The sequence below is a fragment of the Amblyomma americanum genome, chromosome 3 (assembly GCF_052857255.1).
Source record: "Amblyomma americanum isolate KBUSLIRL-KWMA chromosome 3, ASM5285725v1, whole genome shotgun sequence".
Taxonomy (NCBI): Eukaryota; Metazoa; Arthropoda; class Arachnida; order Ixodida; family Ixodidae; genus Amblyomma; species Amblyomma americanum.
This window is the reverse complement of record NC_135499.1, coordinates 179,184,659-179,204,929: the sequence shown is the minus strand read 5'-3', so window position 1 is coordinate 179,204,929 and position 20,271 is coordinate 179,184,659. Positions and strand designations below refer to the sequence as shown.

The 20,271-nt window shown below is 48.6% G+C and overlaps 1 protein-coding gene across 1 annotated transcript in view; it reads left to right on the top strand.

Moving 5' to 3' along the window:
* The first annotated feature begins 9,460 nt into the window (after nucleotides 1–9,460).
* Nucleotides 9,461–20,271, top strand: part of LOC144125533 (netrin-1-like) — a 159,630-nt gene continuing 148,819 nt past the window's right edge. Inside the window, exon 1 of the mRNA XM_077659018.1 lies at nucleotides 9,461–10,598. Within this exon, the coding sequence (XP_077515144.1) occupies nucleotides 9,539–10,598 (1,060 nt within the window). The 5' untranslated portion in view covers nucleotides 9,461–9,538. The remainder of the gene's footprint in view (nucleotides 10,599–20,271) is intronic.

Below are 20,271 nucleotides of genomic sequence, written 5' to 3'. Positions count from 1 at the left end.
TAGCTGTGGCGGCCTTTGCCCGTGGCATTTTGCCGCGCCATTTTAATCAGCATGAGCGGAATCGTCCTTCTCGTCCTTCTCCCGTTTGCGACCGTTTTTACTGAAACAGTGACGTATGACGTTTTGTGTTCAAGGGCGTAGCGTAAGAGCAAATGTGTAATATTGTGGTTATGTGAGCAGCTACGCGCGCGATTAATGGTCAGTCCTACGAAATCTAAGAAATCTGAAAGAGAAGAGGGGAGGCGGCGAATAAGACAGCGAATTGTGCTACAGAACCCCTTACATTCCAAGCAACTGTAATAGCCCTCTGTCAGGCGGCGAATTTAATGCCATTTCCAACGAATGACATTAGCCTGAGTAGGTGTCCTCGCTTGCGTCGTTGTCACGTGATTAAATCTGTAGTGTCATTTGCAAATTTTCGCAGTTCGTATTCCGTGAGGAGAGGCTCAGCTACAAGCTCAGCTGCAGCGGATCGCTGTGCGCGCTGCCGAAGTTGGGAGGGGGGGGGGGGGGGGGGCGGGTTGGATCAACACCCTCTAAATACTTTCTTCAGGCCTCTCCAGGCCCTCCTTTCCACACGCGCTACGTCACGCCAAGTGTCCGGTCAGGCTGCTCACCAAGCGCGGCTCCGCTCCGCTCGGTTGTCTCCCTCGATGTGCTCGCGCTTGCCCGGGCAAGCACAGACACGAACGCAGTCTTGCAGTGAGCGTCTAGCTGCTGCTTGAGTCTTTCAGCCTGGCGTTGGGTGCATTTCCGTTCGCTCCTCGCACGGCTGTGTCTGTTTCGTGTGGCCGTTTCTTGTGTGGCGTGCGTACCTGTGCTAGCGCACGAATGGGAAACTGATTGCCTGCCGTGTAGCGAGTGCAACTTCGTGAAACATGGGCCGGTGCTGTGTTCCCGGGTGCCGCGGGAACTACCAGAATGGTCCCAAAGTACGTGTTTATTGCTTCCCAAGAGACGAAGTACGAAGAAAAGCCTGGTTGCGAGCCATTCCACGGAAGGATTTCACACCTACAGAGCATTCGAGGGTAAGACTCTGAAATATTGCTTAATAGGCGCTGGTAATTATCTTAGTTGTGAGCTGTCGCTCCCGGAAAGGCATGCTGTCTTTGTAGGCAATGATATCACTTCTTACACTTATGTATGAATTGTCCAGGAAGCATTTAGTTCTGTGGATGTGCATAAGGCTTGTGTAAAAGCTGTGTAAATATGTAAAAGCTGTTCACTATTCAGACTCTTTTTACTTAGTGTTTTAGGCAATGGAGAGTCATGGCGAATGGCCTTGCTTCATTTTCTCGTGCAGGTGTGTGAACTGCACTTCCACGCAGGCGACTTCATTACGACGTTGTCACACCAAGATGAACTGACAGGGAAAATAATAGAGGTGAAGCGTGACAGGCTACAGTTGAAGATTGATGCTGCGCCTTCTGTTTTTCCAAACTGCCCAAAATACTTGTCCTCAACGCCTGGACGGAGTGAATCGCCAGAGACGAAAAAAGCAAGAAGGGAAAACGCTGCTTTGCAGGAGGCTATGAGGAAGTCACTTCAGTCTAATGAGCTTGAACAGAAAAGAAACAAAGTTTCATCTTACGAGGAGTTCAAATCTAAGTTGCCTGGAATCTGCAACACGAAATTCTGGACCGTTTCTGTCGATGAGCAGTGCGTTAGGTTCCTTCTCATCGAGAATGATCCTTCACCTAATGTGAAATGCGCCTTGGTAGTTCTCCCTGATCTGTCACTTTCTGTTTTCTTGAATGGAGTGAAGCTTCTGTCGCTTCCTTCAGGCAGGATTCTGTCAGCTCAAGTATGCGACACCTCCAGCCTGTCCTTGCTGCTAGAAGAACTCGAGATAGGCTTGCATAATATACCTGAGGTGACGAAAGAGTCGAAACATACTAAAGTATTGCAGTTTGTCGGTTCACTGCTTGCAGACCTCATTGAGGACAGTGATACGACGAAAGAACAGTCTTCTTTGCTGAAATTTCTGGTTGAGCAGATAGAGCTTCTCCTCGCGAAACAGCATGTGTATAGCGCAGAGCTGCTGGTATTCGCCAGTATTTTGAATTCAATTTCTCCTCACGCATATCACTTCACAAGAGCTGCATCAAGAATCATTCTGCCCCATCCTTCCACACTGCGCCGTGTTTGCTCAAATTACAAAGCTGACCCTCTTGTGGAGCAAAATCAACCGCACTGTCTCTCCTACATCCGAGAACGAGTCAAATCAATGAAAGACCACGAGAAGACAGTGACCCTGATGATCGATGAGATCCACATAAAACCATACTTCGACTACAAAGGGGGCACAATAGTAGGATCGTCGGTTCATTCAACGGAACCAGCAACAACAGCCCATGTGTTCATGGTACAATCACTCCTTTCTGCAAACAAGGACGTCATTCACATATTACCTGTGAGCAAACTGAGCGCAGAAATTTTGCACGAGCATGCTAAGAACATAATCATTAATGTTGAGAAAATGGGGCTCAAAATTATCGCTGTGATAACGGACAACAATGCTCTGAACCGCAAGATGATGTCGTTATTTGCTACAAGTCCTCAGGTGAGCATTGTCTATCCCCATCCAGCCGATAACGCTCGCCCTCTTTTCTACGTGGTCGATCCTGTGCATCTCTTGAAGTGCATTAGGAACAATTGGATTAACCAGAAAAACCCTGGAACATGCCTCTATTTCCCTGAAATGGACTTGAGTGGAGCAATGCCCGAAGGGCCTCCTCGTATGAAAGCTGCTTCTTTCGCAGCTGTGCGGCAGCTTTATTCTTCAGAGAAGACGTCGCTTGTGAAGGCTGCTTACAGACTGAACGCAAAAGCCGTGAATCCAACCTCAATGGAGCGGCAAAATGTAAAGCTCGCTCTCGACGTCATTAATCAGTTTGTTTCAAATGCCCTCAGGACACATGGTTCCGCGTTCAAGATTCCTCAAGCTGAGTCGACTGCTCTTTTCATTGACGTTATCCTCACATGGTGGCAAATAGTCAATGTTAAGACCCCTTGCAAAGGCCAGAGGCTAAGGGACAGCATGCAAGACCCTGTAAGGTCTGTTGATGACACACAGTTAGCTTTCCTGAGCGGCGTTGTGGACTGGTTGGACGCTTGGGCAAGAATAAACATCACCAGTGGCTCGCTGACGAAAGAGACTCACAGTGCTTTGCGACTGACATGCTATTCTCTGGTAGAACTCTCGCGCTACTGCTTAGAAGAACTTCACTTCAAGTACGTACTGCTGGGCAAATTTCAGACGGATGCGCTAGAAGACCGGTTCGGCCGTTACCGCCAGCTGGCAGGATCACAGTACCACATTTCCGTGCGTCAGCTCTACGAATGTGCGAAGAAGCTTCGTCTTCAAAAACTTTTGACATTTCCACGCGAGGAAACAGAGTTTGAAGACGTAAGTGAGGATCTTGTCCCATGCAACTTTTCTGTGGCTGTCAGCGACGACGATATTACACACGCCCACTCTGACATGGATGCTATTGTCTACATTGCAGGATACGCTGCTCATGCTGCTTTAAAGAAGCTTTCATGTTCTGCTTGCTTCAGCACATTGGTGATTGAAAATCGAGAGATCGAAGCGGAAAATACTGCCATGATAGCTAACCTGTCGAGAGGAGGGCTGAAGTTTCCCCAGCCATGCACAGTTCACATGGTACTGATGACTAAACTAGTTGCAGAGAAGTTGTCTTTTGGAGCAACCGCGGAAGATTTTCTCTCCTGTAGAAATCAACGTGGTGTCGTGATTTCACAGACGATTTCCCTCCTGGACGAACACGACATTGAGACATGTGAAAATGGCCACACTGCACAAACTCTCCTGCGCTTGGTAGTACGCGTTGCAACCAACGTTGTTCTAAACAACTTTTGCAAACTAAGAAATGATGCCATACAAGACAATGCGCAGCAGAAGGCCGCAGCCCGGAAAGCAGCAACGCTTAAGAAGAAGTAAGTTTTATTCCCAAGCAATAAAAATGCTTTGCGCACACTTCATTGCTGGTGTCTCGTCGTTTTTTATTGTAAGGGTCAGATTAGCTGTACAAATACTCAACAGCGCAACATTATTGTGAGTGTCATTATTGCTGTGTGTGAAAGCTTTAAGCAAAACACAATACAGAATAAAACTAACACAATGCGCAGTAGACGGTGTTTTTTTTTTCAATGTTCACGAACTTCTACTTTAACAACTAGATATACGCATGTGCGGTCTGTGCGGATGGATTTTACCGCACGGCAGACATCATGTACGTGATAGAACCTAATAATTAGATGATTAATTGAAATTAACTAATCAATTTTTTATTATAATGACCAATAATGCGAAATTGGCGGCCGTATGCTAAATTGTTTATTATAAAAAACTGTATTAGCAGCTCGAACTTTCTTGACAATAAGGTGTTCTGCAATAAAAAAAATATATAAAGCAGATAAAATGATAGCCTAAGGCGCGCACAAACTAGCGAATTTCTTTTCTGCAGCAACGACAAAAATGAAAATGAAGGAATCACTTATAAGGCAGCTACGTACGGCAGTACCCGAATAGTGCAGACGGGCGCGGCGCGCTGAAATCGCGGAGCGCGGGGCCTGCACGGTCCCTTGGCGTGACGTCACGCGGCCGGTGGAGAGGCCTTAGCATTGAGAGGGTGTTGGTTGGATACAATAGATCCATGTTTTGCCCTGCCTGGTGCTCGGCTTTTTTAGGGTGAAATGCTTGGGAAATGGGTGTTTGCCCTCCACCCCTTTAGGAGAAAAAAAATGGCCACAAGTGGGCTTTCACCGCATGAGGCGGATTTAGGGTTGCTTGACGGCGGAACGAATCACTGGCCCGTCAACGCAAAGGTTTGGTCGAAGACCCTTTTCCCACGCAGTTCTCCCCAGTAAAGCCGAGCACCAGTCCGGGGGAAATCTTGAACCCATTAGAAAATCGGCGCGTACCCGACGGCACTGGGGGTCGAACCCAGCACCTCCCGAGTGTGAGGCGAATGTTCTGCCACAAGACCATCGCTTCGGATCCAGGGCTTCACTCCGCCTCCGTTCGGCACTACAGCCTACGGCGTCTACGGTCGCCTATGATTCAATTAGCGCTGCAGCTGAGCTCAAAAACCGCATTAGCGAGAAGCGTAATCGTCGGCCATTTTTTTTCTTCTCTTTTCGGCGTTTTACCAGCGGCTAGGTGAGAGACTTGTCATACTTAACTCTCGCATTATCGAATGTGAACACCATATTGTTTAGGTCTCTATCTCTTTTTTTTTTTCGACTGCTCAAGACTAAAGTAGTCCTCTGATATTTTGAAACACAAAAAAGTGGTGTATGAAAATTTTATCAAAAGAAAGGAATGGACTTTGGCTATGATACGAGCAATGCAAAGTACGGATCACTGAATGGACTTTGGCTATGATACGAGCAATGCAAAGTACGGATCACTGATGGTCTCTAATAGTAACAGAGTAAAAACGAAGAACGTAGGCCGGGGATCGACGGAACTAGAAATTTTCTGCTCCTTGTCCGTATACAGCCCCGTTTAGCCTCCTTATGGTTTCAGCTGGCAGTACCACCCAGACAACGCATCTCACGCGTCACAAAAAAGCTGGACTAATTCGTCTTGAAGTGCATGGTTTTCGTGACTATAGGCCGAGTTCTTTTGTGAGCCACGCGATGCATTTGCGTACAACCCTGCGCTTGGAACGGCGGTGACATGTGGGACGGCTCTACGATTGAATGTGCGTCATTTGTTTCTCTCAAGATCCGGGAATAAACTGCCAAATTCAAACTGCGGTGAAAAAAGACGCTTGTCTCCTGCCCACTTTCTCGCATTGTCTTTTTTGTCTATTTTTTAGAGCTAGAATGAACAAAGCATATCAGCAACAAGTGTTTAGCACTTACTCGGGTTGAGAACTAGTGAGTCGATCAGCGAGCGATCAACCGAACGCGGCCTTGTAGTCAAAGGAGGAGAAAATTCTATAATTTACGCCTGATGAGATGACCACTCCTAGTTTCTCCTGTCGAGAGGAGGCAAAGAGGGTAGCTTCTAAATAAAAAGAAGTTTCTGAATATCCATCCGTCCATCCACCCAACCACCCACCGCGCTCTCTAATCGCAGCTGCTTTGATTACGCACTAATCATGTTAATCCCCAAGATCATGATGCACGACGCACGGTGATCGTGCTGGGAAGCACGACTTCAGGGATGTAATGCGTCCCGCCGCCATTACGACGTAGGCAGCGCGGATTTTCCGTACTTGAGCCAGCTGTACAATTGGCACGTGAAGAGAAACTTGCTGCTGTCAGGTATTAGTTCATCAAATATCTTCCTGAGACCCGGCAATAGAAGATTTGTCCCATATATTGTAAAACGATAAAACAGGTGTCGCAGCCATGGAAGGAGTTCATGGTAAGGAGGTCGCCTTGTCTTCATACTCTTCAGGAGCGCTCAAGAAAGCGGCAGTCCACGCGAGCAAATTTACATTGGCTGTTAAAAAAAATTTAACGAATTCACGTACACTTCAATACACGGTAAAGCACTTTTAAGCACCTTTTAGCTTTCGTAACAGTCGGAACGCACAGAAAGGCGCATTCGAGCGACGAAGGCTCTAACTTTCCTGCGTGCTTTTGAAATTTGATAATTTCCTCTACCTTGAACATAGTTCATCAATGAGCCCAGATTTCAAGACGCAGCGACAAATATTTCAGTCATGTTTCCGGACTCGGATTACCTTGTACTCAACTCGCAGGAGGATATACTAACCTCTTCACTTGATTTTGCACCCGCAGAGCTCACCCTGTGTCCAGAGAAATTTTCAGTACTCATTATTGCCGATTCCCTCAAATGTACACCCATACACAATCCACCTCTCGAAGGCTGGAGCAATTTATCCCGTTCAGTAAATCCCTCCGTTAGGCCGAGACACCGCCTAATGACATACAAAGTGAAGCAAATAAAAAGCCACGAAATCCTTGCCTCGCTATAAGTTTGGAACCTGCTGCTCGCAGTGTCAAGATCCGCACTACTCCCAAGGGATGTAAGCAGGCGTTCACACGAAAGGAATAAACTCAGCCCCAATCCTCAGACATTTTTTTTATTATAGTGTAGGTTGTTTCTAAGATGTAATTTACATTAAAATTACAAGTCACTGTAAGAATTACGACAGAAGTAAAATTTTAAAAATGTACAGGCGATCACACAATATGATGCAACAAATCTACGTTAGCAGTATTAGTTATACACTTCACTTTTACATTGATAACTTTTCCCCTGCGTCTTTGAATCGGATTTCCCCGTGGGCTACTGGTGGGTACACTATAAACACGAATACGCTTATACGGGAGCAAAAAAAAAGGAAGTAAGGTAGCGCATTTCCTTTTATAAAAGGGAGTTTTCTAAAGCACAGTTTACGCCCCTTTTACTGCTTATTGTTTAGAGTGTAGGAGCTACTGCATGGTGGATGTGGATGGGTAGGTGGTGGATAGAAGCGGGCTGAGAATCGCCGATGCATTTTCACCGGGCCACCCACCGAAGGGTGCTTCGGAGGAGGCACCTTCCGTGTCCGAAGGATGCCCGGATGTTGCAGCGATGTTGCACATTTTATTCCTTATTGTATAGAGTGTAGGAGCTACTGCATAGTGGATGTGGATGGGTGGGTGGTGGGTAGAAGCGGGCGAAAAATCGTAGATGCATTTATATCGGACACCCACCGAAGGCTGCTCCGGTGGAGGCACCTTCCGGGTCCGGAGGATGCCCGGATGTTGCACCGATCCGCTAGGTGCGCTGGGGGTGGTGACTCGCACGGACACACAGACAGCGGCATTTCGCGGAAAGAGGACTACACCGCTAACGCAGTAAAAGACTCCGCTCACTGAATGACAGTGTCGGTGGTCACGCTCATCACAGTGTAGATAGGTGTTAATTGGCAGTTAACACTTCAGTTGGAATGCATCCTGACAAAATAACATCGTAAGTTAATTACGTAGACATTCTCCTCAACGCTTGACAATACCTCTGGTTATGCTGGCAAGTGCAGGGCGCCATTTGCCACCGGCAGAAAGGTGGGGAGGTAGAGAGCGGCAGCAGTGCCGCGGAGCCAATATGCCCGACCACTCACATTTTGAACGCCTGTTATTCACAGGCCAGGGGACAGGAAAAGAAAGAGTGAAGCCCACACTTGACGGATGGCGTCCGTCCAGCTTTCTTTAGTGCGCTTGCTTCGCTTTTCTGCACCCGAGTTCTCCTTTTGTGCGCCTCCTCGCACCTTTTCTCCCGCTTCTTTTTCTCTCGTTATTTTCTTTTTTTCTTAGCTTTACTTTGTATTAGTTTCTTGTGCCCTACAGGCCGTTAGTGTCACTCGGTGTCTTTTCTGCCGAATCTGGTTTTTCCATCCTGGCAGCGCCCTGCTGTCACTTTCATTCTCTTTGACTAGTGCTTATACTAGTACCCCTAACTACTCTTTACTTGTTTTTTGCTATGAGCAGTGAAGCGGCGGTAAAGAATCGCTGCGGGCATTTCCTTCCGGCTCTGTATACGACTCAGCAGCTTCCTGTCGGTAATTTTTGCTTCTGTTATTCCAGCAAAGGTGGATCCCCCCTGACCGTTCTGTTCAATGGGCCGCTGTGTTTCAGCTGAATCGGGCTTCGCTGAAATATTGACCTACCATGCCTGTCTTTATTTTAGAAACACGACAGGCAGGACGTTCGCGTGGTATTGTCCGCTGCTGCGTTCTCGCACACGACGATCCTTAACTGGGCTGCATTTCTATCGTTGTGTTCCCTGTGGTGAGGTCGACCTGATGGATTCTAAATCGCGAAATGGGAAACGTGCATTTGTTCGTCCTATTCTGGTGAGCTCATCACGGTAGCTAAAAAAGCGAAATATGGAAAGCGTATGCAGAGAGACAAAGTTAATTTTCAGTGCGATAAAAGCGGTGAGCAACACCTCTCAATTTAATATATCTCCTCAATGTTGAAGAATACAACACAGAAGGTACGCTTTATGTCTGTTTAGATTTGATGAACCAAAGTGGCGAATCGTCTTAGTCCAACATTCGCGCTTCGGAGCGACTACAGCTGAGAACCTACCGTATACCTCCTAACGGTGCATCTTTCCTCAAGTGAGATTTCTGCTTTTTTTTTTTCATAAGCAAGACGGCAAAGCAAAGTACCGGTCTTCTCTCGGATCCAACGTTTCTCTCTCGCAGGCGCACTCGTCGAAACCCGGCCTGCGCGGGGCCCTTGCGTCGAACCGCGCCGCTCCGGTGTTCTCGTCGGAGGCGCAACAGCGTGCGGACCCGCGTCCCCTCCCCCGCGGGCGCGACAAAACGGTGGCGGAGGGCGAGAACGGAGAGGTACCTGACGCTGGAGGGGGGACGGGGCCCGGCCGGTGAGCGCGCGCGCTCCAGCGCCCTCGCGCCCCAGCCCGCGCGCAACCAATGGGAAGCGGCGCGGTGCGGGACGGCGGCCCCATTCGAAGCGGCCGAGCAGCAGCGGCAGTATGAGGAGCGCGCCAGGAGCGCGGCACGCCGCTTGTCTCCTGTGAATGGGGGCCCCCACCACGCTGTCCGGCGGCGGCCCGCCGCCGCTGCTGTTGCTGCTTCTGCTTGCCCTGGCAGCGAGCGCGTCCGCGCGGGCGGCTTCGTCCGCTTTCCTCAGCTCCATGTTCGCCGCGCAGACGCAGCAGGACCCGTGCTACGACGAGATGAACAACCCGCGCCGGTGCATCCCGGACTTCGTGAACGCCGCGTTCGGCAAGGAGGTGCGCACCAGCTCCGAGTGCGGCAACCCGCCGTCGCGCTACTGCACCACGGCCACCGACGAGAAGGGCGAGATCGTGCGCAACTGCCAGATCTGCGACTCCGGAAACCCCAAGCGCCGGCACCCGGCCGCGTACCTGACCGACTTGAACAACCCCAACAACGTGACCTGCTGGATGTCCGAGCCCTTCCAGCAGCCGGTGCACAACGTGTCGCTGGTGCTGAGCCTGGCCAAGAAGTACGAGCTGACCTACGTGAGCCTGCAGTTCTGCGGCGCCAAGCCGGACTCACTGGCCATCTACAAGAGCACCGACCACGGCCGCTCGTGGCAGCCGTTCCAGTTCTACTCGTCCCAGTGCCGCAAGATGTACGGCCGCCCGAACCGCGCGTTGATCACGAAGGCCAACGAGCAGGAGCCGCTGTGCACGGACCCGCAGTCCAGCACCGAGCAGCTCTCCGGGGCGCGCATCGCCTTCTCGACGCTCGAAGGGCGGCCCTCGGCCTACGAATTCGACTCCAGTCCCGTGCTCCAGGAGTGGGTCACCGCCACCGACGTCAAGGTGGTCTTCAACCGGCTCACCAACTGGGCGCTGCCGGAGCCCGACAACGAGTCGGCCGTGGTGCCGGCTCGCGAGGCCTCCTACTACTACGCCGTGTCCGACTTCGCCGTGGGCGGCCGCTGCAAGTGCAACGGCCACGGCTCGCGCTGCGTCCAGAACAGGGACGGACAGCTGGCCTGCGAGTGCAAGCACAACACGGCCGGCCGAGACTGCGAGAAGTGCAAGCCCTTCTACTACGACCGGCCCTGGGGAAGGGCGACGGCGCACGACGCCCACGAGTGCGTGCGTGAGTACCAACCTCTCATTCCTCCGCACTGATCTCTCAACAGGTGGACAAGCCTTTGTTCCTTAATATATACACTCAAGGCTTGCCTGTTGCTTCAACTTAATTGTAAGCGGGCTCGACGCAAGCTTTCAATTTCCGCCATTCTCGTCCGTGACAATTACGCGGGCGTTCACTGCGCATAAATGTGGCGATTTCAGATTAGGTGGCCGGGAACATTTCAGGCACTATACTGACGGGACAAAGCAGTGAGTATAATTCAGAATGGGCTTCAACCGTTCGTTAACACTTTCGCTGCATGAAACCGTGCTGGGCGAAGCATTTCCCTGGGTCTAACACGGAAAAGCACTATAGTTCTTTTCCGTCCACAGGGCAAGCAAGCGTTGACTGCTTGCGCTACGTCATCAGCACCGTGGTCATAAGACTAGGCAGCCCGCTGCCGACAGATCCAGCGGTCTGACCTCGATGTTCGCAACACGCAGTTATTCTCAGACATATCTTCCGACCAATGTTTTTTGTGAAGTGTCGAATAAGATGAAAGGGCGTCGAGAAACTTGGCCTTTTATGGCAAAATGCCCGCGCGCGTGTAAGGAATCTCGAGCTGCGGCACTGATGTCGCCCGTGCATATTTGTTTCTCCCACCTATTTGTCGACGTAGCCATGTGCCTGTGAACAGAAACAAGCATATTCTTACCGGCGAATCAGGAAGCCGCATGTGACATCGACCACGACTAAGTGGAAACTGCCAGATCCACTTGCCATAGGCGTATGCCTAACAGATACTCGTGTGTTTGACGAGACCTCGGGATATCTGCCGCCGAGCGCGTGCCGACGCTGCGGGCGGAGTTCTACACGCGCTTGCATTTTGATCTTCGTGCACAGGCTCTGTTGACGACCAAGCTGTGGGACATCAACGCCGTAAATAAGGCGACATTTCGCGCTCCTGTCAAAAAGTGTAAGAAAAATAAGCTCTTATTTTTTGCTTGAAATCATACGTTTTGCACAGTCACGATGTGCTGAAAATTTAAGTCCAGTGGAAAACGTCAAGTGGTCACATCACTCGTCCTAGTAAGAGATACTTGAACCGTATCACTGGTAGATGCAGGGTGGGCATACCGTACTTGATAATCACAAAGTGCAACAAGGGAGAGGAAAGGTTCACGGTGCTTGCAGACGTTTCGACAAGAACACTTCTCTTCGTTTGGGATTATTGAATACCATATCAAGTGTATTACGCTACGCCAATGTGTCACAGTGAGTTATAAAGTAGCCAGTGGCCCTTTCTAATCTTTTATGTGAACACACCAAAGTCACAAGAAGAGATGTGCTGACGCAGTGAGCCAATGCTCCACTTGTTCAAAAAGGGAGGTGTTTCTGAAGTAAATGGGAATTTATTAGCTCCTTTGCCTGTACGCATCGAAAGGCGCGCTAAGCCGACCTTTCTTCTCTCTTCTCTTGCCTTATGTTTCTGTTTTCAGTTTCCCCTAAAGTCGGAACAAGCAGCCATGCAATCAAATGTTTGTTGACATTCCTGCCTCATCCATTCCGTAGCTCTCCACCTGCCCTTCTTTTAGCAATTAAAATAGTTCGACGGGTGCTGCTCTATTGGGAGCTCCAGCTAAAGCAGCTTATATATGTGAATCGTCGATTGACAAAACTATGTAAATGTTTAGCAACTTTCTTGGGATGCGTCTCTGATGCTCGTGAGCGCACATCGAGCACAGCTGGCCATAACCACTATAGCTGCACATTTCTCCATCGTTACTAAGATCGCAGAAACGAGCATCGTGATTACATCGCGAAGACGAGGCAATGACATCCAAACTGAAATCAAGATGAGGTAGTTTACTATCAGCAACGAATGAATGGAGAACAAGAGAACTGAAGTGGCAACACAAAAACACCAAAATATCAGCCCCTGGTGAGGAAATACGAGAGGTTGTTTAAAACTTCTAAACAACAGTCTTCGCACCTTCGAAGTGAAATTAACATGGGCTAGTATTGAGCTTTCCCCTTCTAAGAGCTTTTTTTTGTGTGTGGTTCGTGATTCAATAGACTTATCAGTGTTTCACTCGTTCCTGATAGGTATACACTCGTCAAAAGTTGAGAACCGGGAGGGGGAAATCTTGGGCGGCGCGGTATGGCTTGTTATGCACCCCCAGAATTCCAAATATCTTGACGGTAAGAGTAACTCTGATCCTCACCTACAAGAGCTTCAGTACACAGCTTTGAAGCAAACCCACGTGGGCTCTAAACTTTCGACAAAGGCAGTCCATGGGTGCGGCGTCTAATGCGGGCAAGAGATAGTTGATGATCCTTTGTGGAACAGGAGTGCATTCCAAGAGAAGGAAGACGTAGTGTCAGGTGGACGGATGAGATTGGCAAATTTTCGGGAGCCGTAGCTAGCGGAGGACAGGGTTGAATGGTTTATGGTTTATGGGAGTTTAACGTCCCAAAGCGACTCAGGCTATGAGAGACGCCGTAGTGAAGGGCTCCGGAAATTTCGACGACCTGGGGTTCTTTAACGTGCCCTGGCATCGCACAGTACACGGGCCTCTAGAATATCGCCTCCATCGAAATTCGACCGCCGCGGCCGGGATCGAACCCGTGCCTTTCGGGCCAACAGCCGAGCGCCATAACCACTCAGCCACCGCGGCGGCTAGACAGGGTTGAATGGAGATTAGTAGCAGAGGCTTTTTCCCTGCGTTGAACGTAACAGTGCTGATGGTGATGATTATACATAATTGGTGAGTTTGTGGAAAAAGTATAGTTATTTTTTTAAGTGTCTTATAATTGGATATAGTTTCATTTTCGCTTTCTCGCTTTGTTCCATTAAAGGCGCTACTATATTCATCACTTCAACCTTCGCCTTGAAATTTCAAAAAGGCGTACGTGCTCCCTAGAGTCTCCCCTTCCGTCGGCGATTCATCTTCCGAGCCTGTTGCACGTTGATTGAGGTACCTTAATGGATCACCGCTAAACCTCGATTATTAGCTGCATGACGGGCGCGCGAAAACGAATTACCCTGATCCATTTTGTTTTGACACCATGGCGCTTCGTTCTACAAGCGTAGGCCTAGCAGATTGCCCCGAGCCTTAACTTTAATTAGATCACCCCAGGCAAGCTCATTTAAAGAACAAACGTGCCTCGGACAATTTTGTTGTTGATACGAACGCTTCACCCAAAATGCTTTCGAGCTTATTATGCGCCCGAACCACTGATTGCGCAGAAAACGCTTGATTGTGTACAGAGGTATTTTCATTATTTTCGTTTTCATTTAATACGTGTTTGTCATGATTCTACTACACACATTTTTTTTTCACTGAACATACTCAAGAAATATTATTGAGTCTTCATTACGATCACTGCTTAGCATTTGAATCTTTAAAGCGTGACGGATACATGGTTTCCTAGCTGTGCAATTCACGGCTATATGCTTGCCACGTTTCCGACAAAGACGCAACACACGCATACGCAGGTCGTCACTGTGACGTTATGTCAAGACTTAAGCAGATTTGTTCGGACGAATGTGGAAGAACTTACACACTATCAATGTTCCACGATCAACGGTTTTTTTCCCAAGCTCACGACCTTTGGTATCCGCCGTTGGTGTACTTAGACTCCGCGCTTTGTATTTGTATGCACAGTAGTCATTAAACGAACGCTTGCCTATACCTCGAAGGCTTCAGTACTTTCAGTCAAGTCGGCACTGGAAGCTATGATACCGTTGACATTAGCTTATTTTTTTTTCGGAAGGCATGCACTCGAGGTAAGCAGCTTCCGGTGTACCATTTCACGATCGCAGTGTAACGTACTTCGCTGAGTGCATTGACCCCGGAAAGAGCTGCTGCATGCTTTCCCTTATTACGTAACTTAGTGCCAAACTTATAGCGGGATGACATACGCTGGCTGCAGTATTGTTCGCCTGACATCCATAAACGAGCTTTCGCTTCCTTACCTGCTTATTGTAGTATTTTATCCCGACGCTCCTATAGAGAGAAGAAAACAAGAACGCAATGAGTCGAACTGTCGCTGGTAATGCTGGAAAGAAAAAGGCTTACAGACTTCTCTCGCCAAGTCCGGGACCACGCTTATGTGTGTCCTCCGTAAAGATAAATCACTCACAGCGACTCTTCCTTGTTGCGAAAGAGAGACGATCGTTTTTGGCCCGAGACCATTTGTTTCTGGCGGCCACCACGTTTTATGACTTGCTCCCGGGAGTCAGAAATATGAGTCACAAACCGCGGCGTCCCATCGCACTCTTTCCCCCCTTTTTTGTTTTTTTTTTCGTCTTCGAGTGCAGTAACATGGGCGCACTTCTGCACTGTTTCTGAGCAGATAACGAATAGTATATGTGGTGCCATGTTTACGAGCAGCTACTCGCATTGTCTCTTTCGGGCAGAAGCGCCCGTAATTCAGCGACGCCGCTCAGGACGGGCGAGGCTAGATGGCCGTTGCAAAGTTTCCTTCTCGAGCGAGCGAACTGCCGTGTTACACGTGCCTCATAATCCAGGCGCTCGACATCGTTTCATCTTTTCTTCTTCTTTTAGTTCGGTGCATCGCACCCGTTTACGTTTCATAATTCAGGCCAAAAGGGGCCATTACAGCGTTGCCGAGACTGTCACCTATAGAATGATATACCAGGCGAATCGGGATAGACCAGCAAGGCGTGAGCTTAACGCTGCGAAAGGAGGTGCCCTTGTGCGTAGCGTACATGCTCTCTCGCAACGTTCGTTGTCTTAGTTTTCGTGGCGAAGCTTTAGGGCCAATGAAGAAAGTTTTCTAGTTTTTTTTTTCTTCGTCACAATATTTCATTTTTCAGGAACGGTCCTTCAGCTGTAAGCTTATTGAGTGCCGACATTACTTGTGTTGAGCCACCTGGCGGCTGCTTACTGTACCATTACTATACAGAGCGCGAGTTCGAGCTCTTGATTCTGACCCGCTGCGGTGGCTCAGTGGTTCGGGCGCTCGGCTACTGATCCGGAGTTCCTGGGTTCGAACCCGACCGCGGCGGCTGCGTTTTTGTGGAGGCAAAACACTAAGGCGGCCGAGTGCTGTGCGATGTCAGTGCACGTTAAAGATCCCCAAAGGTGGTCGAAATTATTCCGGAGTCCTCCACTACGGCACCTCTCTCTTCGTTTCTTCTTTCACTCCCTCCTTTAGCCCTTCCTTTACGGCGCGGTTCAGGTGTCCAACGATATACGAGACAGATACTGCGCCATTTCCTTTCCCCAAAAACCTATTATTATTATTATTATTATATTATTATTATTATTATTATTATTATTATTATTATTATTATTATTATTATTATTATTATTATATTATTATTATTATTATTATTATTATTATTATTATTATTATTATTATTATTATTATTATTATTATTATTATTATTATTATTATTATTATTAGCAGCTCTTGATTCTGGGCCGCAGTGGGCGGGCTTTGTTGGAGAGGCAATGCTACTGAAAGCAGTAAAAAAGGAGTAAACTGTACTCTAGCGACCCTCCGTTTTATAAAAGGGAGTGCGCTAAAAGACAGCTTACTCTCTTTTTACTCCAATCCCATACAAAAATGTCCTATGGCCAGCTATAGAATTTTGGCCCAAATAGCTATAGACCTTTCCTATTTCTGTCTATAGCTGTCTATACAGGCTGATATATTTTTCTATAGAGAGCTTAAGACAATTGTACGGTTCCAAAGCTACAGCTTTAGTGGCATAGTTTTTTCAATAGCTGGCAATAAGCACCTCTATAGGTGCTTATAGACGTTCATAAAAGGCCATAGACGGACATAGTTTTTTCCATAGACGCCCATAGGACTTTTTTGTGTGGGATATAGGCGAATGCTTGTTTACAGTAGCAAGCGTAGCTTTTGCCCGCAAAAATCTTTTTCTTTTCTGTTATTCGTGGTGTCTGCTTTGCTTGCGAAGTCCTCTTGCCCAACATATCAAACCGTGCAGCCAGATATGAACCGAATGAGCCTGACATATTTTTTGAAGTACCCAACAAAGTAAACTGCAAAGAGAAAAGGAGTCCTGAACTTCTGAAGAAGCAGGCGACAACTGGCAGCTGGAAACGTGACTAAAACAAAACAAAAATACCTAGAAGCACTGTAAATGCAAATGATTCTAAAGAACGGATTGTTTTAGAAGGAAATACACTACAACGTCACGTGACAACCCGAGTGATCTTGTGCTTTAAATGCTTGAAAATCGGTCTCAGTCAAAGGAAACCCCATTTACTACAACGCGGCACTAGCTAGTTATGCGCGTCACACGATGACGCATAACAGTTTGGCTAACGACTCTTTTGTATTTCCTTTAATAATAATAATAATTGGTTTTGGGGGGAAAGGAAATGGCGCAGTATCTGTCTCATATATCGTTGGACACCTGAACCGCGCCGTAAGGGAATGGTAAAGGAGGGAGTGAAAGAAGAAAGGAAGAGAGAGGTGCCGTAATGGAGGGCTCCGGAATAATTTCGACCACCTGGGGATCTTTAACGTTCACTGACATCGCACAGCACACGGGCGCCTTAGCGTTTTTCCCCCATAAAAACGCTTGTATTTCCTTTCTTTCTCTTTTTTTTTTGCTAGTCATGGTTATAATTCCATGGCTGCAGTGCGACGAGTGGGCACAGAAGAAAGCAACACGCAGGGACAGAACAGAGGGCTGCGTTGTGTTCCTCCGTGTTCCTTTCTTCCATGTCCCGTTCCTCACGTTGTAGTCATCGAATACCCTCACCAACTCGCCCAGCAACATACCTTGTCGAATGGTTATGATGCAAGATGTCCTCTCTTGTTTAGAGTTCCTGAGCCAACTCAACATTCTTCCCCGACACTCATAGGAGCAATTCTTTTCACCAGGCCACCGATAATGAACCTTTCCCATCACCTCCCTGGCGCATTCTCGGCATTTACTCTACTCAGAAGCCAACGACGCAAACTGACAACTAAAACTCATCCCTCGCTGCCATTAATTCGTTTTCAGTTCAACGAAGCGCCTAATGTTTACGTGAGGCCACCGAGTACGCAGGCGCGGTGCTCGTACATAGACGTCTTTGTTAAACCCGGCTCCCACTCACAGACACGCTCACACACACGCGTGTGTGTGACTGTAGCAGTCGACGAGAAAGAAGGCCGACCCAGAGCAGCCCAATTCCGACCTTGCCTGCACGCACACACGCACGTGCTCGATCGTGTGTGTGTGGGGGGGGGGGGGGTGCAAGCCGGTTCCGCACGGTGCCAAAACGCCGGCGAGAAGGGCGAGCGTATGCTCACGCTCCGCCGTCTCTACGTGTTCCGTGCTAAGCAATTGAGCCAAGTGGCCGGGCATTTAATGATGCTGCGGTGGTTGGCTCCTTTCCTTCTACCCCACCGCCTCTCAGTTTTCTCTTTTCCACTTTGCTTACTCTCTACTACGTTGTCTCCCCAGAACGGTGCAGTACTGCGGAAGCTACACGGGGCGCCCTAAGGTGCATGCCCTATTGTTAACGGCAGAAACCCTCATAAGGCCTAGCTTGTACTAGTGCTTTGCCAAACCAAACTTGACAATGCACCTTTGTGTACCATGCTTTGAAGCGCCGCTTCTTCGTGCTGTGGAGGTAGACTGCGAGCTGCGCATGTAGTACGAACATGTAGGCGCCGTGGAGGAACCCATGGAATGCATTGATTTGTGGGTCCTTATTGGCTGTTGGCAAGCTTCACTTCTAAAACACTGCACCAATTTAGCGGGACAGCTATTGCGCAGACGGCTCTGTTTTTTTCTGTTCTTTTCTTTTCGTTCTCTCTGTCGCTCTGTCTTTCTTTTTTTCTGTTTTCCCCTTGCGAGCCCCGTCTGCGTCTGTATACACCTGAGTGATTGTACCGCCTCCCGTACTGCCACTTATCCGGGAGGGAACGCATGGAGGACCTTAAATATCCACCTGTTCTAAGCGAGAGGGAGGTGCTGTTTTCATCTGTGTCTAAAGCGAGCAGAGACACATGGAGAAAGAGATTGCGGAGCCAGAGTAGAAAGGTAACGGCTGGAGAGAGGCTTGCACGCTTCTCCCTAACGACGAGTCAGTCGTATATGCGCGCGCGGGGCTGGACTTGCCCTCAGTGTTGGCTGCGCTCGGCGCGAGCGTAGGCAGTGGGGTCTCTCGGAACACAATGACGGATTCCAAAGATTAATGGTGTGGACTGCTGCTGTTGTTGTCGAGGTCCCCCTTCCACGCAATTCTGAATGGAGGATCCGAGCTGGCGTATACGCGTGGAGTTCGCGGGTGGGTTGCGTGGGGGTTGTACGGTGCTTCGCGATTTCACGCACGTTCTGTCTGGCGAACATGAAGGGGTGCGTTATTACAGGCCTATAACCGGGAACTCTTTCTACGGGGAGCCGAGCAAGGCAGCTGGCTCCGACTTGGCGCCTAGCCGAGTTGGAGGGTTGGCGGGCCTAGCAAATGGGGTTGGATTGCTGTTTACACATAAGACGACGTCCAGATGGTTATAGATGCTGAGGAGACAGGTGCAAGGAAGACGAAAGGCGGCTGCGATGTACAAGGAATTTAAAAGCACGCGCTTTTAACAGAACAGAAATAAAACGGCAGATTTCGTTTAGAGAACAGCCACTTTCTGCTCAGAGCAGAAAAAAAAATGACGAATAAGGAGTTGGAAAAGGCTTAAGTGCAGAGTTGATGCCCACGCGCTCGTACCTACCGTTTAATGTAACGGTCACGATAGGTTTGACGCCCACGATTAATTGCGAAAGGTTTCACTGCCTTGTGTGCGCTTGAGCTCTGCCGTATTCCCATACCCTCAGGACAGTTAAAAAAAAACTGATGAAAACAAAGTGTCTAAGTTGCAGCTAAGCCTGCCAAGGGTGCTTTTAAATGCGTAATGACCATTTGGGAACAGAAATTGACGCTCTGTTTTTTTTTTTTTTTTTACTGAGCACTAACGGAGATACGATTATTGTTCCTTGGTGTGGTGGAAAAAGCACTGCATGATCAACACACCAGTGCGTGCGTTTCCCCTATACGGAATGTTATGAAGTTTTACTGCTTACTGCACACACATTTTCGGAAATATAATACATCACTCCGACTGCGTTCCGCACGAAATGACTACGGAAAGGAATCGAAGCTAAGCCACGACAAATGTCCGCCCGTACAGACGTCTGGATGGACGGTGTAAGTTGCGCCGAACATGTAATTCGGAGGGGAAAGAAGACGGTAACGGCGGCAAGGGAAACAAACATGGTGCGTAGCGGAAGCGTGCGTGGTTTAATGCACCTCCGGCCATTTCTTAGCACTATCAGAAAGCAATAAGAGGGCGCTTTCCTTCCTCAAGGTGTAAAAAAAATGCTTCTCTCCCTTTCGAGATCATTCAGAGCGTCATGAACGAAGGCTCACCATTACGCGGCGCCTTTCTCGGAAAAGTACGAAACGCGCTCTAAGCCGACATAAGACCGGCTAGCGAGGACGGAGCGAGGGTCTACAGACAGATACGTACAAACACAACACCGAGAGAGCCGGACAAAATCTTACCCAGCGAAAAAACAAAAAAAAGACGTTTCAGTGGAATGGTATGAAATGACACTCTACGAGCTAAATAACAAACAAAAAACGAACGAGGCAGGCAGGTACCCGGGTGGAAGGAAGCGGCGTTTCAGACGCATGTCTACGCAGCGCTG